Source organism: Corvus cornix, chromosome 18 (assembly GCF_000738735.6).
Source record: "Corvus cornix cornix isolate S_Up_H32 chromosome 18, ASM73873v5, whole genome shotgun sequence".
NCBI lineage: Eukaryota > Metazoa > Chordata > Aves > Passeriformes > Corvidae > Corvus > Corvus cornix.
In genome coordinates, this window is record NC_046347.1 from 9,245,303 (window position 1) to 9,269,697 (window position 24,395).

Genomic DNA, 24,395 nt, shown 5'->3' on the forward strand with positions numbered 1-24,395 from the left:
AAAGAAATTGTGTGGCCACTTCTAGGTGTGTAAAATCCAGCTTCTCAAACACAAGAGTTCTATATTTATCCAACTAGTCAGCGTAAGGCAAATGATAAGGAACATCTTTGTCTTTTACGTGGTGCCGTGCTGGAGGAGAAGGGCTTTCAAATGCCTGTCAGCTGCACTGGCCAGGTCACTTAGGATGGAATCTGTGTTTAGTCAGCTCTTTGAGAATAAACACACAGAAGCTCTGCTCAGCCTTTTGGTCAAAGGAATTTTGGTTATATGTCAGCCAGGAAGTGAGGAAATCAAAAGTACAGCAGAGTTCATGGAGTCCTCTATTTTCAGTCCCTTAGGAGGAAAACAATGTACATGAGAAAAGCATCAATTAACTGTTGTATCACCGTGGAAGCAGATCCTAGATTTGTGAAATACACAGTGGTCTAAAATGGTAGTGAAGTGGAAACCAGTGTGATTTTTAGTTGCATCTATAAAGGGTCCTTGCATACACAGCCTAAGAATACCTAACATTTATGTAGTTGAAAATATGTGCTTAAGTGATCCAGCAGAATCTTTAATAGAATTACCTCATGAATGAATTTACTCATATGGAAATGCAAAACCTACTTGCCTGTTCCTATTCTGTTTGAAAATGCAGACACATTTTTAGCAGAAGAAAAAAAAATGTGGATGAATGCAGTAATATTTTACAAGGCTGTTATTAAGAAAGAGACACATGTCACAGATTTGTACCAGGATAACTGTGAAATAGTCATGCTTACGTTATTTCATTTTAGAGAAGATTTTTTTTTAGTTGTATATGAGAAATTTTTATATCAGTGTTGTAAAAGGGAAGCTAGTTTATGTCTTGAAAAATCAATATTCTTTTATATAATTATTTTGATACTGAATGGAAATTTAGAATAGAAGGGAAAACATAGAACACTATGTTGTACAATATATTAAAAGACTTGTTTGCATTTCTCCTGAATGTTGGCTTAGGCATGTGTTAATGGGAAAAGTGGGGTCAGGGATTATTTTTCATATGGGGAAAATGCATTTATTTGACTTCCAGATAAATTCTTGAAGTTACTTTACTTTCGGTTGAAAATCTGAAAATACCAAGTATAAAGGAAGCTTTTAACAGTGAATTTTTAAAGTGGACTAAAAATAGTTATTTGAGAGAATTGTAATAGTTGATCTGTAATCAGGAATATTGACAATATGCTGCTTGCTAAAAGCAAAAATGAGAACTGTTAGTTTTTTTCGTCTTTCAGTTATCAGAACCCGTTTTTGTGAAGTCTGCTTTAAAGTACAGTGTCTCTAGGGATGTGTATCATGGATTTAAATATTATGTCAATGAAGGGAGAATGTAGACAGAGATTACAGAAGTGCTTTGCTCTTCTGTTGGTGGTTCAGATGTAGATAACCATTTGTCTTAGTTTATTGGCAGATAATGTCTGTCTGTATACAGATTTCTATTATAACTATCTCAATCCCCTCAAATATTTACTTTAAAATTATTTAAGAAGTTCTGCACAAAGGTGTTGGTGTGGCAGGGGTATCTAGACTTTCTCAGCTGTAAATGTAGCTAAACCAGCAGGAGGAATACACAAGCGTTTGGTTTGCTGTTGACCCCCTGGTCCTTCCTATCCTTCCCTGTCCTCCCTGTTGTCCTTAACCCCAGAGGAAGCACCTCCTCCTCCCGAGTGTAGGTGAGAAGTACTTGGAAGAGAAGGTGTTGTGGAGTCCATGGCTGCAGGCTCAAGAGACAGCACTTAGGGGATGAGTTGTGTTCCTTCCAAAGCAAAGGTTGTGTTGCCATTGAAGACCCAAAAGCCTCTGCTTAAATCCATGCTGACTTTAAAATTTGAAACCCCTACTTACATTCTTAAAATCAATCGTGGGCTTTATGTACCTTCTTGAATTAGAATCAAAACTAAGAGCTGGGATGGAGAAAAGCCTGGGAAGAAATTAGTTAGTGAGAAGCTTGGTTTAGGAAATGTGACTGGCATAGCACAAGGGGGATGTGATACAGCACCTTGAGATGGGAATGGAAGTTGGTTGGCAAGTTTTCAGTGCCATTCCACAGCTAACCAACATTTTATCGTCCCCTCTGCCCCCGCTCTAGGATTTCTGTCCCTGAGTCATGGCAGACAGAAGACCAGAGAAGGCATGTGAACAAGCATGTGAATCCCTTAAGCAGCAGGATTATGAAGTGGCAGTGAAGCATTGCACAGAGGCTCTCCTTTCCCTCAGCCAGTACCCCCCAGCTCACCTCCTGGAGCCCTGCCAGGCAGAAATCGACCGCATCAAAATCGAGACTCTTCTGTATAGAATTGCTTCCTTTTTACAACTTGTGAGTGTGACTCTTTATAGTATCTAGTGAACTGGAAAGAAAAGTCAAATATCTTGTATTGTCAAGATTTAAATACAACTCAGAATTTTTGGCATGTTGCTCTGCCCACAGAATCCCTCTTGCTATGATGTGAGGCTTCTGTCTTGTAGCTCTCCCTGATCCGTTTATTTTTCAGGATTGGAACCTCTTACTTTGGGTCTCAATCACACTTTTCTAAACAAATAAGGAAAAATACTTCAAACATTTAAAAAAAAAAACAAACATATATATATATATATTCCAGGAAGGCAAAGTAGCTAAGTTTAGGGTACATATGCTAAATTACATACCAAATTACCTTATCTCTAAAGAGCATGAAGTTAAAGTTTCCACAAATAAAAACACTCAAAAAATGAAGTTAAGAAATGCCAGAATCTAGGTAACTGGTTTATACCTGCTTTAGCTCCATTTGCGTATGCCTAAAATTAGTTTTTTAATGCTTAATCCCAGCTTTCCAGGGCTAGACTAGCGCATATCTGGTGAAAGATGTAACTTTTAGACTCTGGCAAATATTTATTTAGTGGAAAGGTGAAAACAGGTCTTGTAAGGGTTTGTAAATGCAAAGCAAGAAGCATAACCCTGAATTATAGGTGACCCCATTGCCAAAGTTGTGTCCTTCCTTTAAAGCATCAGAACTACAGTTTCTTAAGGGAAAGGACATTACACTGCTTAAGAATAAGCCTACAACCTGCATTTTCTTACCTTTCTGTAATGCTATTACAGATTTACAGGGGCCTTATCCACTCCAAATCTTTATATATTGAGTAGGAGCTGTTTCATCCCAGGTGGAAAAAGTTTGGCCAAGTCACAAGACCTTGCTGGGCAGCTTTAAGACAAATCTTGCCCATCTGATGAGGGAGTGTTTTTAAGCATTCTTTAAATAAATAGCTGGATTGGACTATTCAGTGTGCAAAACAAGAATTGGGAAACCTCTTAAATGAAGAAGTGACCTATCTTATGGCTCCTCAGGGGAAGAGATTCACAAATAACTGAGGTTGGTTTTTCTAATAGAAGTTGTGTTACCGCAGACTTGACCTCTCAAAATTATTTCCATAAGCAAATACGCACATTGGTGCTTGGAGTATTTAATACATTTCTGACGCCATTCTTTGAAAATCCTCTGAGACACCTATCTGGATGTTCATTATAGTGCTATTATTGCAGTAAGTCTGCAGGGAGTTTGGAAAAAGACTTGAAATCAAAACTTTCCTATTAAAGACTTGAATTATATAGATATGTAAGGTCTTAAAAGTAAAAGAGGAAAACAATCCAAACTTTCCTTCTTGTTTTCTAAACAAAATAATCTTCAAAATCACTTCTGAAAAGACAGAATAAAATAATGTGCGTATCTTAAAATTTCAACAGATCCATAGTAGTGCAAGACTAAAAATCACACAGTGTCTAGAAAGTTAAGTTTTCTATTTTTTTTCCTAGGTGTTGTGTAAAACATACACCTTTGCACATTCAGGCTCTTCTTTTAAAATGTCTCCGTGCTGAGAATTTGAGAAAAAGTCAGCATTTTAAGAATTAACTGAGAATTTGAGAAAGAGTCAGCATTCTAAGAATTAATTATATTATAATTGACGTGTGATTTATGTTCTTTACATGTTCCACCCAGGAAAAGACAAGGTAATGGTTTCTAAAAAGTTTTAAAAAACTTGTAATTCAAACATGTAGTTGTTTATGCTAACTGGAATAATGCTATTTTTAAACTTTTCATGTTTTACCTTTCAGAAAAAGTATGGGCAAGCAGATGAAGACTGTAGGCATGGTATGCTTATTTTCTTTTTTTATTAAATAGTGTTATGAATTGCAGTCAGTTGTCTGAATTTTTAAAACTGATGCCCAGATTTGTTAGTTTGCTAACAGGGTTTTTTTTCCTATTTAAAATTATGTATCTGCTTTATAATACTTTTTCTGCTTTTTTTTTTTTTCCCTTAAAGAGAGATCTCACTATTTTTCAGCTCTTGCTCACGTACCAGGACTCAAATACATGTCTTTGGCACAGTGGTGCTATTTAGCTAATAGTTATTTTAGTGCACAAATGTAGGAAGAGTTGATAATGTCAGGATTCTTATGAAGATAAAGACAAAAAGACAGCTGATTGTTCTGCCTTTCTTCCCAGGGACATGGTGGATATTTTGGTTTGCATTTGGGCCTTAGTTCAGAGAAAATCAAGATGATGCACATTTGTTAAAGCTTCCAAATGTACCTATGTCACAATGAAGTTGAGCCTTTCATGTTTCACTGCCTTGTTCAGTTTGGGTATTTTTGAAGGAGTTAACCATCTTTCCTAATCCTCTGTTGTTCATGTATAACGCAAATTATTCAGAATTCACTGAGAGCTCACTGAGTTTGGAAAGTGTTGGAACACAGTTTATCAGTTAGATTTGGAAAGAAAAGGTGGGTAGGTCCTACCTTTTGGTTTTAATTCTTTAACTACTCCTGAATGTTAAAGGAAGTTTTTTCAGGTGCAGTTTTGTTACACAGACTGTGATCTACTCTTCTGACATTCCTATGCTAGCAATGATAATCTTTAAATTGTTCCTTTCTGGGTTTGTGGATTTTAATTTGGTTTGGGTTTTCTTTAATGTGTTTGTCTTCACTGATAGTCAAGTCATAGTTTGGGGAATTTGTGGGGCTCTGCAGCCTGCTTGTAAAGGTCCATAAAAATTGACGAAGAAAAAGAAACTTGCTTTCTCTAGGTGTAAAATTAAAGTTTAATAACTTACAAAAGTCTGAATGTCGCTTAATCAGTACCATTCTTAAAATAGCCTGAAAGTTTTAAAAAATTTCTTTTACCTTATTGATGTATGCTATAGGGGTGTAATATTCTAACTTCAGAGTTGTCTTTCATGATGGCAAATAAAAGTGAGAGACATATGGAAAGCCGAATGATGGTTAAAGGAGGTAGGAGGGAGAATGCTGTTTTTAATGAATAGTGTTCTCATTGATGAGCTCTGATGGGTTTGTCATAGGGGACAGGGGTGACATTTATCTGTGGAAGTTTTTCTTGGTGTGTGTGTCAGTTATCAGTATCTCAAAGGAACTGTCATGGTAACTGCTTGTCATCTCTCACTGGACAGGCGTAGAAGTGGGTGGAATAGGACCACTGATCTCTTATCTTCTTTTTTAAAATTAAGTAGGAAAAACCAGCCTTTAAATGTATATTAGTTAACAAAGAAATAGCATCCAGATTAATGTTAATTTCCTTTATTCATGCCAGCATATTCTGCACATATTTTTTTCCAGATCTAAAACTGAGGACATTTTTGAACTTACTAATGCCATATTTATGTATGTATATAAAAATGTTGTGTATGTGTTTATATATATATATACACACATATACACACATACCATATTTTTATGAATATACGAATGAATGATTTGGTTGTGGTTCTCCATGATGTGTGGTTATCAATTGTAGCCCAGCACCTTGACATTTAGAGTATCTGCTATCTGCATTTATGATCCCAGAAGGTCTTAGTTTTAGTTTGATGTTTGAAGTATTGGGAAGAAACAACCTTAGCATGGACTACTTGATACTCACACTCCTTGTTGCTCACAGGCTTTTTATAATGGGCAAAGCTTTTTTACAAGACTTGACACATTGCGCAGCTATGATGGTTTTATTTTAACCTGAATGATCAGTGTATTTTGGAATAGCTGGAGAAATACATGTTCTTTATAGTATGCTGCTTGCAGTGTTACAAGGAATTATGATAACTTAAAATCTGTTAAATTATTCCACAAATCTTTCCCAAAAGATACTGGTTAATGTGTTGCAACTTTTTATGTGCAACCGTATGTTTTAGCTTGGTGATATTATGCAGATAGTGGTATATATCATAATTGGAGATTTAATCTTTGAGATTAAATTAGCAAACTGTCAGACATGTTAAAGCTATTTTCGGTGCTTCTGCTTCTGATTTGGGAAGTAAGTTCTATTTTTGGCAATGTGGTCAGTACTATCAGAGTGGTGAATTCAGACTAATTTTTGAGGCACTTTATAAGAAAGGATTTAGTTACCATTGCAGTTTGAAGAGATGCTTAGCTGTTTTTATTTAAATGTTTTGTGGGACTATTTCTTTATTGAGCCTTTAATGCAATTTCTGTTAACGACGTGAACGTCTGTTGAGTGAGGAGTTTTGATTTAATTTTCTAAAATGTAACCCTGAAGTTGTGGTGAATGTGAAATTCCTATTAGCACTAACAGGGGCTGTTTGCATCTGCATGAGTAGCAGTATAAACACAGATGTTGATGTTGCCTGCATTAACAGTTATTTTATAATTCCTTAATTTTAAACAACTGTCCAGCCTTCTTTTCAATTCACACGCTAGGCTTGCTAAGCTTTTTAGTCACTCTGGCATTTCCTTTTCTGGACAGGTAATACATGTGATTAAGTGTTGTTCCAGCTTGTCTGAAGCACGTCTGTATCGTGAAATAAATCCTGTCCCTGCTGGAAGTGTTCAGGAAAGTGTCTGTTTGGCACTGCTCGCTGCTGATCCCGTGCTAGGAAGCATTTAGAAAGTTTTCTGTTACATGGAGCCTGTAAATTTCTGGGCTCAGACAGTCGTTCCTATATGCCACACTTTGCAGCATAAGTGAATAAAAGCCCTTTTAAAGGAGCAGGAATTGCCCATGAGGAGGTTGGCTATTTTTGGAAAAGACAGGGCATGCATTTTGTGAGCATGAATGGATCTTCCTAAGCATGTTTGTGTTACTGAGAGGTTGTTGGTTGCTATTTCTTTTTTTACTCTTTCTGTGAGAGGAGGTCCTTTGTGTCTGTGTCAGATATTTGAATTTACCCTTCCCATATTTAATTTATGTCTATTTTAGCATGCAAACATGACAACCTTTTTTGAGCTCATGTGCAGCATTTATTAGATGGTGGGAGACAAGCTTCAAGTTAATATTAGACAACAGCACATGATACTTAATTTACATCCAAGAAGCCCTGGATTCAACCTGAGCCTCAGACTTTGTTCTCTTGTTAAGGCTGAAGGAAAACTGTATGTATGACTTAAATGTTTGGTGTGCTGAGGATAATGGTAGCTGATTTGTGTTGCAGTGCTGGGAGAGGGGCTGGCCAAGGGCGATGGATCTCTCCGGGCCGTGCTCTGCTGCATGCATCTCAAAGGGAAGCTGCAAATTGTGTCTAATGTTCTTTCCAAATCACTGATGGGGGAATCACTGGTAAGTGGGTTTGCTGCAATCTACATGATTTAAAAAAACAGTTTTAAAAAATCTGTTTAATAACAAACTTCCAAACATACGTTTCATTGGCAGGTTGCAACAAAAATTATTTGTGTGGAAAAGATAAATATATGGGCACACATATGTCATCAGGATGCCAGGTTCTTGCATAACCAGTGTTTCAGAGTTGTTAGGATTTTGAAAAGTTTTTTCATTGTTGGCCTGGAATCATCAGGGAATGTAAAATTAATTTGCATATTTGTGTGATTGGCGAGAATAATACAAATCTCAAACTTTTGCTTGCTTATTCTAAATTTTACCTGACCCCATTTTGCATGGACTTCTGGAATTCTGTCCATTAAAGCAGAAAAATTATTGATTGGACTTTCAAATAACTGGCCCATGATAAGTTGTAAGACAGCATAAAAAGCTTTTCAGGAAAAGAACAAAAGCTTTGCATTTCAAGACGAAGGTAGAGGTCTGAGTTCAAAGCTTCTATTTTACCCTTGAACTGTTAAAACTTGTAAAGACGCTTTTAACCCCAGATGTGTAAGTAACTTCTGACTCCTATGTGACTACTCATATGGGGAAAATTAGGGACATATGTGAGTCTCTAAAAAATAGCGTCTCTTTAATTTCTGTTATCTGGATTAAATAGGAAGTTCATCATCATGAACTGCTGGCCTTAATAAACAGAAACATGGTCATAGCTTGGTCAGACTGAGGGGAATGTGTGACATCAGAAACTTGCAGGAGAACCTCTTACCCTGAGATTGGATCCTGTCTCCCATATCTTGGTGCTTAACTGAATCAGTAGGTTATTTATGAGAGTTCTGTTTGTCTGTCTGGGCTGTATCCTGAATTCCCTTCCCCCCGGCCATTGGCTATTTTTACATAAAGAAAGGGTTTTTTTTCTTTGTTTAGCTGTTTTCTAATGAAAAAATGTTTCATTGAAAAATTCCTGGTGAGGTTGAAGGAAACTTGCCTTCAGGAAAAATTAGTAAAATAGCCTTATTGCAGGGAATGTAGAGTGCCCTTGTTTTGAGCTGCTGTTGTGCAAATAAAGGTACCTTTGTATAGAGTTCCAGAGTGTCATCCCAAAGCAGAGTTTGAGAGGTTTTTACAAGCTTTAGGTTGTTAGACACAGTTGTTTTCAGTAGGAATATTAAAATCAGCAGCTGATTTTCTGACTTGTGCCATTGTTTGAAAGAAGAAGTGAAACAAAGTTTTGGAATGAATTTATTGAAGAGTTGGAATCCATCCAGTTTCCTCCCCAGTGGCTTAAGAGAATGATTCTTGGTAACATTTTTTGCTCTAATACATTTAAGCTCAACAGGTTCAATTTTCAGCCTTCTGCTGCAAAAGTGAAAAATCATTTTGGAAAAAGCCTGAGTGTGAGGATTGTTAAGTGTGTAAGTTTTCAGCAAAGAGTAATTTCTGCTGCTCAGTAGCACAGTCAGAACATGGAGAAATCTAACAAATGTAGGAGCACTTAATTAAATTTCTGCAAGAGATTATAGAAACAAACCCCATAGGTCTGGGTTCCTTTAATCAAAGTTTTGACTTAAAAGAGTGTGAAATTGTTACGAATAGCTATGTATTTCACATAAATTCAATTTTGAAAGATTTTTACTTCAGTTGTACTTGACTATGCAGTTAGTTACATGGCTAATCTTTACTTTTGAGGGAAAACTCCAAAAATTACACAGTCTACATCAGAGCAGGAAGAGTTATGGAGCTGCAGAAATTAGTGATCTGTGAAGCAGATCCTTAAAAAGAAATGAATCCATCACTCCAACAGCAGTGAAAGATTGTTATATTAATTCTTCAGAGCTGAAGTGTTGCAGTAACCATGGTATAATTTTTTCCTCAAGTTCTTCTTAATATGGTACTTTCCTGAATTGTCCTGTATGGATACTTGCTGTAAGTCTAGTGCTGGTTTTGGCCAGTGTAGAATTCACTCTTTCACCATAATGTTTACTCAGTTTTATTTAGTGTCATTTAAAATTGGTGTTGTAAGTCAAACTCGACTTTTCATTCTTGCCTTTCTCTTGGTGTTGAGGGGGCAATGGAGTTGCTTGCTGTGGTTTAATGCATGTAATGGTGTTCATTAATTAATATTCTTTCTGCCCCCAGAACGGGATGGTAACTAAAGATCTGACACGACTGAAAGCACTTCTTGCTGAAACAGAGGTAATAATGAGGATATTATTGGGAAAATAATGAGCAGTACCTGAAGCAGCTGAAGGGCTGCTTTCCATGTGTCCCAGGAGATCCAGGCTCAGATCCAGGCTGAGAACATACTGGTTCAAACATTATTGTTTCTGCTGGTGTGTTGGTCTTTACCCAACAATGTCTTGCAGGACGTATGAGAAAATAAAAAATGATGCTAATAGGTTGTTTATTCTCGAAATAGAAAGTAGAAAGAATTCCAAGCATTTAGATACGCTTTATTTATTTATTTATTTATTATGTTTTTCTCTGTTGGAAATTGGTCTGAAGTAATAAACATGACTTCAGAATTTTTTAAACAATATAAATACCTTCTTAATCACCTTTTTTTTTTTGTACTGGACATCAAACTCTCCTGTCTGCTGATTAAATTGTCCCCTCTCTTTTTTTTCCTTATGCTTAGTCATTTATTTGAGCTTTATTTTTGATGTAGATTGAAAGCTGAAGGACTTATTAATGCAGTTTAGTTTTTGGTGTTTTAGAAATTCACTGCAGTCCACATTAAGTTGATCACAGGATGGAGTTTGGTCTTGTAAAAATCTCTAAAATTTTCTTCTAACCAGTTGACTTTGTGTTCCTGTCAAAATTCATCAGAATCCCTGTTATCAGCAGGGTTTATGACTGGAAGTAATTTCAACTTATGAGTGATATTTTTGTAATAGTTGTTCTAAAACCCACTTTGACAGCAGTTCCTGTTGATGAAATTGTTTTGTGTTCCTTTATAACTGTGGGCTTTTTTATGTAATTTTAGGCAGCTGGTAAAGTACCATCAGGATATCATGTAGAAGATTTAGATGAAGGTATGTAACTCAATTTTAAAGCTACATAATTTCCTAGTGAGAAGACTTGGATCCTGCTGAATGCTCAGCGCTGCATTGCAGGCAAAAAGCAAAAAAGGGGCTTGACTGTTGTGATGAGCCCCACTGTCTGAGGTAGAATTATCTCAGTGGTGTCTGCATTTGGAGGCAGAAGTTTCTGTTTATTGACCAGGGGGCTCTATCAGGGCCTGTTCCGTTCTGGAGATGGTTTGAAACTTGCCTTCACAACCTGTGCTCTAAATGAGTTTGTTAGGGATTGTAAATCAATTCTGGAAGGGATAATTTTGCTTGTGTCCAGCTACACCTTGGGTTGATGATTAGAGATATGGATCCCTGAGCAGTTGGTGTCTGACTGGAAAACTCTTGGCAATTGAGAATTAACCCTGGTTGTGTCTCGGCAGGGTCCCGGGACAGTTGGCACTTCCGCCCCCCTCCCAGGGGCGTCACGAGCAGTGAGGAATACACACTCTGTAAAAGGTAAACTCTGTGCTTCATGTTAAGCTCCTCCAAGGGAGCAGAATGGTTCCTCTTTTATTTACCTGCTGACAGAATGATTAAGGGGCCAGGAAAGTGAAGGTACTTGTTAGAACAGGAGTTGACCTGTTCACAGATTTTTGGAAGGGTCAGTTTATCCAAGAGCACTTCAGTTTATAGAATGGAATCACTATAAAACTCAGTTTTCATAATATAGTTGTTTGAGGGGCATTTTTCTAGTGACGGGTCAGCATCTGTCTTTCTCCCCTACCTTTTCTAATTCGGATGATTTCAGAGGTGTGAAAATTTCCCCAAGCAGCAGTGTAAGCACACTGAAGCGCAGTGAGGTTATGGTGCTGCCTTCAGATGAATGGGCTTTGTCTTCAGATTAAACAAAAAAAGTAGAATTTCCCTCAGATCTCATTATTTGTCCTTTTGCATAAACTCAAATACACAGAGAAGATCCAGTGGCTTGCATTGGTGTTTTTCCTTGTCTTTTCCAGTCTTCTGGTCAATAATGCCTGTACTTAGTGTTGTTAATTGTGATTGCTCTACATAAAACTGTATTAATATATATGGGGAGGAACCATCATTATGCACTTGCTTCTGCCATTTATGTAACAAATGCAAATTATTTTCAAAAGTTCTGACCTGCTTTTTAAATGAAATGACTGAATTGCTGATTTTGAGCTACTTCTGGCATGATTTTCTAGAGATGCTAAATCTTGGCAACTTTTCTTGACTCTTAATCATGTCTGGTGCTTAATCAGCAATTTAAAAAAAACAGATATTTACAGTTTTTAGCTTGTGGTGATCTTTTGTTGAGTAACATCTATCCCATGTTTCCAACCACTGCTCTGAAACATTTTTCCACTAAAGCTATAATGAGCTTTATGCTCACTGTTAACCGTTCCAGTGAGAAGGATGTGCCTTACTGAGCAAATCCCTCTGAACAGCATCATTCTGACCAGAGACTAAAGATTTTAGTTCCTTATGAGGAGACAGTTGCAGGTACTGAATATGAATTTTTGAAGTTCTGGTTTATTTTTCCCCTGTGTACCGTAAAGCAGTAGGAGTGCAGCATATTTATTCTAGATAATGAAGCTGTGGAATTGCAGGAGGTATTAAATAAGAAGGTAGAATTGAGGGAAAAAAAAAAGTGTTAAAAATACGAACAATGGGATCTTGGAAAACCTGTATAATGGTGACAAATTCTGAAGTAATATGCTTTCCTATTAAATAATCAAAAGGAAGCCCACTTGATTTTAAATCTGTTATGTAGGTTATAAGAACAGGTCAGCAATTTTATATGCTTGCACTCCATTTACTTTAGGCCGTGAAAATCATAATTGTACTTCAGCATTCTAATGCAGTGGTGACTTGGAAAATTGACAGTAAAAGTACTGAAATTGACTGCCAGGAAAAACATTTTAATTTCAAATATATCAAGAAACATAGCTTGAGAAGGCCTTTAGTAATATGGTGTTATATATCATGTTTATTTTGTTTACAGTTTGGGCATGCAAACTTTAAAATACATTTCTTAAAGGAAAAGTGTATGCTAAATCAAATTATAACCACTGATGCAAGTGTGACCTAGATATGCAGGTATTTGTGCTGCAAGGTTTTCATGTCAGTCAGGTGTGGCTTGGTTTTGTCTCATAGCTCAAAGTTCACAGTTTAATTCACATTGTATAACACATGTACTGTGGAAATAAAAAAATGTGATGTTTGCATTAACTTTTTATAGTCTCCTTTTGCAAAACAAACAAACAAAACAGTCTCCTGGTCTAATTTTATTCTGTATATCCAATGCTTTCTTGGTACCTTCAGAACTTAAGCCTATCCCTCTATTTCATTTTCATTTTGTCATCTATTTTTAAAGTGCTTCAGTTTTGAAGAATAATGGAGGTGCATCTACTGCCTTGTGGTTTATAATTTTAATACAAAGTTAAATTATAAAAATAGTTCCCAAGTTATACAGGCATTTGCCCAGACTTGCAGTATATCCTGAGAACTAGAATGCTTCAGTTGTATCCAGGCCTTTGGAACAGCATTAATTTGATGCATCAACACATGCCACTAAATGGAAAATGTATTTCTTTAAGAAATTCTTAGTGTCTTCAAGAATGGATCCTTTTAGACTAATACCCTTTCCAAAGAAGAGGATTAACCCTTTTCCTAGAGGTTTATGTGTAGGTGTGTTTAGTAGAAGGGACCATGTGATGTCACTGTTGCTCCAGGAAAAACTGCTGAATGAGTATTTATCAGCTAAAAATGTAATCACTGGAAGAAATTATGCTACATCTTTCCTTTGCCCTTGATTAACAGGGAGCTGATGCATATTAATACAGTGCCTAGTCATTTCAGGGATGCTCTGTGATCTCCTTTTGTTAATTGCTGTTCAAACACTTGATTCTGTTTTCTTTAAAGCTGGAAATTTCTTAAGACTTTTGTCCCCCTATGTTTCTAAGAAATTTGATATACTTTCCTGGGCTTTGCAATAAGAGAAGCTGCTGTCTCTCTTAGAAAATGCTGTATAAATATATATATCTCCAAATTACTTCACATGGACTAAACTGCCTTTAGTTCTGTGAGAGAAACTTAAAGAATGGTCCTTCTGGCTTTACAAGTAAAATTTTGATAAATTTATTTTATTTTTTTTTTCTAATTGGAGGCTGAGAAGTTCAAGGCATAATCGTTTTTCCTATTTCATGTAGATTTTTAGAGCAAGGGATCTGTAGGTATGGTGCCCAGTGTACTTCAGCACATTCCCAGGAAGAGCTCACAGAATGGCAAAAACGATATGCTTCCCGCTTGATCAGATTAAAACAGCAAAAGGAAAACAAACAGTGTTCGGGCAGTTATATGGAAACCTTGATTGAGAAATGGATGAATTCGTTATCTCCTGAGAAAGTGGTAAGGAAAATATACTGCTTCCATATGTGCTCCTATTTAAAACTAACAGATGAGCCTGTTTTTGGCCCTGACTATCAGAGCTGGTCGAATCACTCCTCACCAAGAAATTGTCCAACCCATTTGCTCTCCTTTCCATCCTGCCCTAGGTGTTTTTGCAAAGAGACTTGGGCTGATTTGTGGGTTAATCACAGCTTGTTCATTTTGCATATTCACTATTCCCAGTGTAGGATGGATCAGGCAAGTCCCATGGTATTGTTCCTGTTCCCTGACTAGATGGCAGAACTTTTTAAACTGGACAACAATAAATGGTGCAGCTTTCACAACTTAGTGGGGAATACTCTTACTTGTGTGTGGCTCCCTTTCTTTGCCTGCAGCTGCAAGGCACTGGTGTGAAGAACAGCCAATCCCCCAAATACTCAAAAGTGTTTGAGTACCAAGGAGTGGGGGGTATGGATATGATCAAAGTTAGCAGCTCTTTGGAATTAGAAGAAATATTTTTTTGGCATTCGACCAGCTCTACTTACCACTGACCCTAAGGAATTTTTGGTCCATCTATTGTTGACTAAAATCTGGGAAAAGTGGACTTTATGCAAAATGCATTGATGAGTAGAAAGCCTGGTTCTCGTTTCCTGTTGTCTCAGTAGTCTCATTGATGTTAGTGAGATCTGGGGTCTTCTGGGCCTCATTGTGTCACAGATCCTTTTATCCAAATGAAATCCTGTTCTACTTCAAAAATTTACAATTAAGTTCATTATTGAAAATCAAGTCTTCTGGTTAATTGTCCCTAAATGGTTCTGTTCTGTACTTACACAGACTGATCTGGTAGATTCAGCTTGCTTGTCTCTGCATTAGCGCGTATTTACGTTAATTCCTGAGTGGGACTTGCATCAATCCTGCATGATCTGCGAAACCATTCTTTCCTTTTTCTATTGAAAAAATGCTACCTTTTCCTGAATGTTTGTGTTTTGATACTGCCTGTAGAAGTTTAATGTTATCTTCCTTTTCTTTTAATCTAGCTTAGTGAATATGTAGAAGGAGTGAGAGTAGAACATAATCCTGAGCTGTCAGTAACTGTCACCACCAAAAAGTCTCACCAGACATGGACATTTGCTCTCACGTGTAAGGTAGGACTACTTATTTTTTAAAAGTGAGTCAGTAATAACTAGAATGCAACCCATAACCTCTTTGCAATTAAGATTTCAGTTGCATCATTCTTAATGTAGAGAAACTTCCTAGCACCATCCCTTCTCTTTTCTTTTCCAAGCAGCTCTGGTGATTATGTACCAACTGTCCAGATTTCTGGAAATCAGGCAGAACCTGTATCTGCTCTGAGAAACTGGTAGTTCTTATTAACCCTCTTTATCTGATTGCAAATGAAGTTATTCCTGGAATAATTTCTGTATTTCAACCTTTGCATTTCTTTTCCAGCCTGCAAGAATGTTGTATCGAGTGGCACTGCTTTATGATGCCCATCGACCACACTTTAGTATCGTTGCAATATCTGCTGGAGACAGCACCACCCAGGTATCACAAGAAGTTCCAGAAAACTGTCAGGAATGGATAGGAGGAAAGATGGTCCAGAATGGAATAGATCATTATATATACAAAGTCAGTATAGCCTTTAACACAGAAATCTTTGGGACTTTTCGCCAAACTGTGGTGTTTGACTTTGGATTGGAACCAGTCCTCATGCAACGAGTGATGATTGATGCTGCTTCAACTGAAGGTAATGTATTAAAACTTTTTTTTTTTTTTGAATAGTGGAGATCTTTCATGCCATCTCTTTCCTTTTCGGTTTTGGGCAGAACTCTGTCAACAGCTCGTGAATGTTTCGTACTGTATGTTATGTTCTTCATAGATATGAATATAAATAGTGGGCAAAAGCTTCAGAGGATCTAAATCAGGCAGATAATTGGAATATGACTTACTCTGTGTTAAATATGGTTCCTAAGTATTATTAAAATGCTGGGATTTTCTAGTTTGGTATGTGTCTGAGTGCAGTACTGCAACTTCTACCTTTATAAAAACATGTTTATGTTTTTATAAACATTCGTATATTGATGAGGACATTAAATATGTCAGAAAAGGTCGTTAGAGAAATGAAGTGTTTCTGTATAAGAATACATGGGGTAGTAAACCCAGTAATTAAAACAGATTATCTGAGAAGTTGGTTTGTATTTTTTTCTCCTCTTGCAATATCTGACTCGGATTGTCATAGGCAAGAGACTGAGTATAGGGTCGTAACTCAGTAATTTGCTGTTGACATGAATTTTGAAAATGTAAAGGAAGTGTAATTATATTTGTATTTTCAAGTAAAAAAATGAGCTACAAGTTACTCTAAGTGTTTAATCTATTTATTAAACTGACCTATGTCTCTCAGTTCAAACTTGAAATAACTCCAGTACGAGAAAAATGCCAGAAAATGGAAAGATGTTCGAAGAGGTGCAAAAAAAGAAGGAAGGACTTTGATTTGTGGTGTAAGAGATAAATATAGGTCACTGTATCACTTGGCAGTAAACCATAGGGTGGGATACAGGATCTTAATTTTTAATGAAAACTTGAGAGATAAAAACACCAGCAAAACAGAATTACAGTGCTGGGATTTAAGCAGAAAGAAGAACAAAAGGGAAAAGGAAGGAAAAAAGATGAAGCTGAGAAAACAGCAGTTCTCTATTCCTGACCTGTATTTCGATATAACATTAACGTTTGCAACATTCACAGAACGAAGCTGTAAATAGCAAATACCAAAGATCATGAACTGATCTTTTGAGATGACCCAAGCACTTGCAGCCAGGAGCAGGGGACTGTGCATAGTGTAACATCTCTGGAAATAGAGGGTATGGCATTGCCAGGGAGAGGCATCTTGGAAGCAAGGTCTGTTTGGGAGCTATTCTGTGATCTCCGTGGAGCATGTGGGTAATCACAGGCTGCCTAAGCCACTGAGCCTGTGGAGAACAGACACTGCCTTGTAAACCTGGGTAAGATCAAGGGAGCCAAGCCATGACTTACTTGCAGAGTCAGAGTTCCTGTCAAACCGATCTGTGGTCTGGTGCCTTAAACCAAGTCCTAACCACAGGGATCCCAGGAAGAGCCAATTGAATTCCACATGAAGGTGATGGATGAAGTGGAGGTAGCAGTCCCCGGCATTAGGTACTGCTGTTCCTTCCACATATTGCCTGTCTGTGTGCACAGGGACACTGAAGTCTTCAGGCAGGTCATCACTAATACTTATTTCCGATGGAAAGGTGTTAAGAGTTTTACAGATAATTTTAAGTACAGAATCCTGGGCTTTTTGCTGTGTAATCTAAGAGGTGTGTAATAGGAAAGGGAAAGGGATAACTGCATTGGATCTGTGTCCAGTTCCATTGTTTCTTTTACTTTTTGGTATATATAGATTGAGATATTGTGGAAGTGCTTTTCTAACAGAAAGATGCCCGATGTTTCTACATTTGCATGTAATTCAGGGCCCTGTCTGGATGTTAAGGCAGGAATGAAAGGTCAACATTAAAGTATTTTAATGGAGGAGCCTGCATTCTGCATTTTGAAATCTTTATTTACAGCAGAAAAAGGGAGCTGTACAAAGTCTTCTGTGCACTGATTATGTACTAACTGCTCTTTAAGAAAGTGTCACTGTGTGTGTGCAATCTGTGCCAGGAACTGTTTATGTCAGGCTTCCAGGGAGAGCCTCTCCAGTGCTGTGAATTAAATGGCTTAAGCAAGGAGTCAGTCCCAGCATAATTACTGAGCTTTTGGCATCTGAGGTGTGATTTGTACCAGAGAAAGCTTCATTTGTGGCGATGTTATTTCAGACACACAAACCACATAAACTTGGACTTTTTCTTGCCATACAACTGTAGCGACTGGTATGGTTCAGGCTTGAGGGATATATTTAAATGTGTCTTCTTAGTGAACACATGAGATCAGTGAGTAACACAAGCCATGTTCCTGTAGTCATAGTCAAGCCGAATGGAGATTTCTTCTGCTAAAATGCTGGGGTTTTTTTCTTATTTAGTCTAAAGACAGTCAAGACGATGTTAAGCATTTAATTTGAATTTGAAAATGTCTTTTTTGCACATTTTCAGCGTTGGTGTGATATCCTGGATACCTATGTTAAATCTTACTCAGAGATTATATATTAATATAGCATAGCTTGACTATAAATGCCAAATATTTTCAGCTCTGCAATTTAACTGCAATTCTGTTAACTGATTCACTGTTGTCATAGTGGTTTTGTGGTATTAATGGGTATATTTTAGGTGGCTGTAGACAAGTGCTTGGTCTTCTCATCTAAGCTATGTGGTCCCTGAAATCAGGATATACTGAAAAATTAATTTCCTTTTAATTTTCTAATGTTCTATCATCTTAGGTTACATTTCCTAAGTTCTGCTTAGTAAAGTAGCTTTAGCTACTTTATGTAACTGCACCACACACAGATTCGGGGGCTGGAGAATTTTTTAAAAGGCTTTCACAGTGTTGCAAATGCGATGATTCCTTACCAGCTGGTTTATCGACTTGTTTTGATGACCTTCTAAATTTTATAATATATGTTTTAGGGTTCCTCGCTATTTAATGTTTTTGAAATGAGGGGATGTTGCAGTTGAGTTTTAAAGTGTATTGTGGTGCCAAGTCCTTCAAAGCTGTTGGTGATTGTTAAAAGTGCTTTCTTTGCTTGTCTTTATTAATTCTATTTGCTATCTATAGAATGTTTTATTTTCTGTTACTCTTGGAGAGCCTGCTTGCTCTCTGTGCACACCTGAAAAGTAGGGATGGTAAGTACCAGCAATGACTTCCTAAAGGTGCTGTGGGCAGAGGAGACTCCTGCCTGTGTTTAGTTCATTGTTTTTCAGGAGATTGGTTTTACTAGTGGGTTTTGTTGGATTTTTTTTTTTTTTTTTTTTTTTTTTTTGAAATCAAACCAAACCACCTGGGGTTTGTAAAAACAAACCACACCTTCCCTGTTCTGTCTGTCCACGCAGACCTTGAATACCTGATGCACGCACGGCAACAGCTCCTGACCACAGCCAAGCGCTGGGATTCCACATCTAAGACTATTGTAGAGTTTGAGCCTAATGAAACTACTGAATTGGAGAAGAGCCTTCTCACCAGATACCAAATCCCTCTGTCTGCTGACCAGCTGTTCACACAATCTGTCCTGGACAAATCATTGACCAAGACCAACTATCAGTCACGGCTCCATGACCTCCTTTATATTGAGGAAATAGCACAGTATAAGGAAGTTAGCAAGTAAGTGATTCCTTTATAAAAATATTCCTATTAAAATGGGGGTGACAGCTTTTTTCATTAAACCTACCTGCTTCTTTAAGATACTGAGGCTTCCTGTTTCTTTGAACTGAACCTGAACAAAGCAGGGAATAGTACGGTTTGGTAAAGGTCACTAGCACTTGACAAATATAAATTACTGCTACTTCATTGAAAACAAACTGTTTTCAATGCAGGCACTAAGCAGCTGTTGTACATGGTTTTGTTAATTATTTTTGTTTCTAGTTTTTTGTCCGTCTGTACAAAAATATATTAATAACAGTTATGTTTTTGTTCCTGTGTGAAAGTAGGTTATAGAAAAGGAATATGTAAAATCTTTGTATAAAGAGTTGAATTGCGGGTGGATCAGACTGATCTTGTGATGATGTGGCAGCTGACTTTTATTTGTTTCCTAAATAGGTTGACACCCAGTTTCTGAATAAAAGTTCCTAATAAAAGGCATATAATATACATTGTTTGGTTTGTTGTGTCTTTAGGTGTTACGTACATATTACCCAACTGGTGTAGATGCTTGAAAAATATGGATTTAGGAAGAAGATGTGAAATTCCCACTTACAGACCTTCATGTGGACTTTTTTTCTGTAGTTTAATATTCGTGATCAAAAATTTTTCCTGCATTCATGTGGTACTAAAGAGTTTTAAAGTGTTGGCACTGCTCAGAATGGAAAGTCTAAAAGATATAACATCCTTTTAGCCTAATTTGGTAGCAAATTCAGTTCTATCAATTACTGAAAGTTCCAAATCAGGAAGTCTTTTTTAAGATGAAGAACTGTTCCTGGAGCTATAGAGGTTCAATTGAACCAACCCTCTAGAACTTAGAAAAAAAAATACTATGAGTCTTGTATTTCTAATGCTTTTAAACCAGAAAAATGGTTCAATTTATTTTTTAAATTGCAGCTGAAGGGCAGTATTTGAACTGTTTCTTATCTTTTATCACTGCTGCACTCTGCTCTTGAGCTGGAGTCTAACATATGGAGGAATCATGCTTGAACACGGTTTCCAGCGTACAGAAATATTCTCCATCATGCATATTTATAAACAGGTTGACTCTTCTAAGGCCTTTTGAGAAAAAAGTGGATTTAAAGTAAATATTATGAAATATCATCAAAACATGAGCAGTATTTTTACCGAGTGGATTTTCACCTGGAGATTTGCACTCTCATGCCTCATAGGAAACCAAAGAGCAGTAAACCTGGAGAAATGAAAGAAAAATAATTGTATCCTGTATGTAATGCTTCCCCTTTGGACTATTTGGTGCAGCAGTAATTTATTGCTTGATAAGTTATAAGTAAGTGTTAATAATGTTCTTGAAATCTTCTGTTTTGATAGTGTTGATGACAGAAATATTCTTTTGATCTTGTAGCTAACCCACTTCATTGCAACAAGGCTCAAACCAGCAGACGTTTCACTCCTCTGTGGCTAAGATCACACACTTGGTATTCTCTAGTGAAGTGTCAGGGTTGCAAGCCTAAAAATGGGCTGAGAAATCCAGATGCAAGTGGGTTCTAACACCTCTGAAGTGGTGCCAAGAGTGACTGTTGATGAGCTGTTGCACTTTTAAAAGGGTTTGTGAATGTACATTGTAAAAGGAGTAGGATTGTCAGCGTGGTCTCTTCTGACAACACTGGAGTAACACGAGTGTCTGCAGCTCAGATTGAAGTGGATCCTTGGTTTTTCAGAATGTTGATGATTTCCCACTTTCTAGGAAAGTGCTGTTACAGACTTTATGTGGAATCACCTGAGTGGAACTGGACAGTATTGGGTGAAAGTTGCAGTGGCTCTTAAGTGTCTTGAATTCAGTTATAAGGGAGTTCTGGATAGTCTCAAGAGAACCTTACTTTTAAATCTTGTTTATTTTACTATTTCAAGAGGCATTTATACAAGTTGCTACACATGAGTATCACAAAATAGACTAATAAGGGAGTCACTGCTGTTGAATTTCCAAGTACAAACACACTGTTTTTGAGGAAAAGCAAAGCAGTGTTCCAATCTTGATAGTAGTTTGGTTTTGGAGAGTGTTAATATCTGTTCATGGTTTTAAAACTCTTCCTTTCTCTCTTGCATATTGAAGAGAAAAGCAATATATACTTGCTAGAGTGACTAGAACATTTTCTGGTATGAACATTTAAGTGTGTGAGGTGACAGACAGCTCCTTCCGTGCGCCCAGAATTACAGAGCAGATTTATCCTCAAGGCTGTGAATGTGTCAAATGCTGGCTCTGATGGAAAATAAATTTGCTTTTGTCATTACTGTGTCTTCCATTGATCACTCCCCAGGCAGGTGTCCCACTGCACACCCTGATCCCTGCAGGTGTCGGTGTCAGAACAAATGTGCTGAATGTGCTTTTGCAAAGTGGCACCTGGGGCTTTGGCCAGGATGGGTTTATTTGCCTTTGGGGAATTTATTTTTTGCATTGGTACTCGATGATTAATGATTTATGAAGTCATTCTTCATAATTATTCTGTGGTTTTAAATATGAACAACAGATTTTCTTATAGCTGCTTCACAAACACTGCAGGTAGGTTGGCATTTGCAGTGCTTAGGAAGAAATACAAGATTTTTTTTGTTTGTTTTTTATAAGCCTGACTGAAAACCTTATTTTGTCTAACCCTGCAAAGCAAGGGTGAGAAATGGATGAAAGAAGCAACTTCTGATTTTTTAAAAATCAAATCCTGAGAGGATTCTGTAGTTTTGTAGCTTGCCAGAAGGTGTCAGCTTGCTCAATGGAAATTGCTTGATAATCTAAACTTGAGATTCCCTTTAGTGCAGCAGATGCAGTTCAGTCATTTATGAAAACACTAACCTGTGCGTTATCTCAGAAATGCAGTAAAACTGTTTTGCAGCACGTTTTTATAAATCTGAATTTCAGCTGATATATATTCAGCAGCATAGGAATCAACTTCAGGGAAGTTTCAGCAAAATAAATTCACAATAGCAAAGGATTGTATCTCAGTAAGAATTCCCAGCCCTTGTTTCTCAGTTAAATGTTTTATATGGTATTTTAACAAGGAGATATGACCTGTTTCAGATGTTGCTGACTTGCTGATAGCTTCTTTGGAATAGTGCAGCACTTGAGTAGGAGAAAGCTTGTTTTTTGTTATGGATTTTTTATTGGCCCATGTGGAAATGGGAAAGATTGGGTGAATGCTTTCACTGTAGCTTGTGCAGTAACATTTGTGGTCAGTGATGGACCAAACAGATCCCTCTTAGGCAAGAAAACTTCCCTTGCTTTTGGAGAGTGGAGGACTGGGAAATTCGGCTCTGACAATGCCCATATTCTGTAAAGAAGCAGCTGTTACCACATGGGGGCAAACTTGCAGTTTTTGTGCAAGATTCGTGATTTGCCAGATCTGAAAAAATGTATTTGATTGGTTTGGTAGATGTTTAATTACCAAGCAAGCCAAAATGTTGGATTTTATTGTTAGAGGCTTATGATTATTGATACTGCAGGGCTTAAATGATCAATTACCAGTTTATTAGGTTAAAATAGAAATTATAAGAAGAACAGATCAAATAAAACCAGTATGAGTATGAAAAGTATTACAAGAAAAAAATGTATTTTCCCAAGAGTTTTTATTTCATTTGTGAATGGGTTTTACTTTTTTTCTGTAATTTGTTGCAAATTTAGGAAAAACTTGCTGATGAGAAAAGAACTGAATATTGTTACTGTGTCAGACTTTTTTCCTCCTTTGTTCTTTTAAAACCAGGTTGAAGCAATCTGTTTAAAAAACCCCAACACACTAAGACGAGATTACTTTGTATTGGTGAGAGGTCAATAAAGTGTGATAATAAGTCACTTTAATGTGTTGTGCATGTGACTTCTGGAAAATGATAACTGCAAAGGATGAATTTGTTACATCACTGATTACAGGAGGAAGCTGCTGCTAATAGGAGTTCTGTGGATAGATGGTTTATAGGGCTGAACCTGTGGTGCCCCTCATTTCAAATAAAATTATATCATTTTAATGCCTACAATCTGATTTGTTTCAACACATTTTAATCAATCCCTCTGAATTATAGGTATAATACCATTTACCTTTTAAGATGGAGATTGCCCTCTTTGGTGTGCAGCCTGGAAGATACAGATGGGATAAATAGGAATCTTGCTCTGTTCTTTGCCTGCCTGTCTCTCCTTGCATACCTAGCATAAGATTACAGACTATTTAAATAGAAATTTTTACTGCTTTGGGACATGTAATTTATTCACACTAAGCTTTTTTTGGTATCTAGTATTTGTTTCTCTCTTGTGAGGGTTCTTTTTTAAAACTTCATCCTTTTAAATACATACTTTATGGGCTACAGTAAAAAGGAAAAAGTGTGGATATTTGACAGCTGCATACTTACGAAGGGTCAGTTTGACCGTACTTGTTTATACTTAAAGATTAATTAATGAAGTGAATCTTCACTCTGAACGCCTGAAATTTCAGAATCTTGAGAGCATTTTTGCACACTGACTCGATGCTTTCTCACTTAGGTTCAACATAAAAGTGCAGTTGCAGATTGTAGCAAGCTTCATGCTCACTGGTGTTTCTGGAGGTGCAAAATACGCCCAAAATGGACAACTTTTTGGCCGCTTTAAGCTCACTGAGACGCTTTCTGAAGACACTTTGGCTGGACGGCTGGTGATGACCAAAGTCAATGCTGTTTATTTATTGCCTGTCACTAAAGAAAAGTCAGCACAGACCCAAGGAACCAAAGAGAAGGTTTATGAAGCGGCTATCGAGGAGAAGACAAAGGATTATATCTTCTTGAGGGTATCCAGGGAATGCTGTGAGGAGCTGAATCTCCGGGCCGATTGTGAAATGCAGGTAGGTCTGGGTGGAGGTGGTTGTGGTGTCAGAACTCTTTGCCTTGTGTTTGCTTTGGCTCCATAGTTGATCTTGTTACCAAACAGAAATAACCTCAGATTAATGTCTCTGGAGTTGCCTGGAATGAATGCATTTTCACCAAAGGTTTATCTCTTCCCATTTATTTTGTTTGGGGGAAACATATGCAAGAATTCTAATGTCTTAATTTAACATCAGTAATTGGTCTGGGAAGACTTATGTTGTTCTGAGCTCTTGGTTTTGTGTTTGTTTTCTTAAAACGATAA

At 37.1% G+C, this 24,395-nt stretch overlaps 1 protein-coding gene across 5 annotated transcripts in view; it reads left to right on the top strand.

Moving 5' to 3' along the window:
- HELZ (helicase with zinc finger) overlaps nucleotides 1-24,395 on the top strand; it is an 86,022-nt gene that overhangs the window by 15,028 nt on the left and 46,599 nt on the right. For 2 of the 5 annotated variants that reach the window (XM_039562170.1, XM_039562171.1), the window contains exons 2-12: nucleotides 2,114-2,341; nucleotides 4,115-4,151; nucleotides 7,456-7,580; nucleotides 9,717-9,773; nucleotides 10,564-10,612; nucleotides 11,032-11,107; nucleotides 13,825-14,023; nucleotides 15,040-15,147; nucleotides 15,452-15,749; nucleotides 19,000-19,267; nucleotides 23,778-24,111. In XM_039562170.1, coding sequence (XP_039418104.1) covers nucleotides 2,132-2,341; nucleotides 4,115-4,151; nucleotides 7,456-7,580; nucleotides 9,717-9,773; nucleotides 10,564-10,612; nucleotides 11,032-11,107; nucleotides 13,825-14,023; nucleotides 15,040-15,147; nucleotides 15,452-15,749; nucleotides 19,000-19,267; nucleotides 23,778-24,111 — 1,761 coding nt within the window. In that variant the 5' untranslated portion in view covers nucleotides 2,114-2,131. Of the gene's footprint in view, nucleotides 1-2,113; nucleotides 2,342-3,970; nucleotides 4,010-4,114; nucleotides 4,152-7,455; nucleotides 7,581-9,716; nucleotides 9,774-10,563; nucleotides 10,613-11,031; nucleotides 11,108-13,824; nucleotides 14,024-15,039; nucleotides 15,148-15,451; nucleotides 15,750-18,999; nucleotides 19,268-23,777; nucleotides 24,112-24,395 lie in introns of those variants that run through there. The other 3 variants (XM_039562172.1, XM_039562175.1, XM_039562173.1) reach the window with 3 other exon arrangements.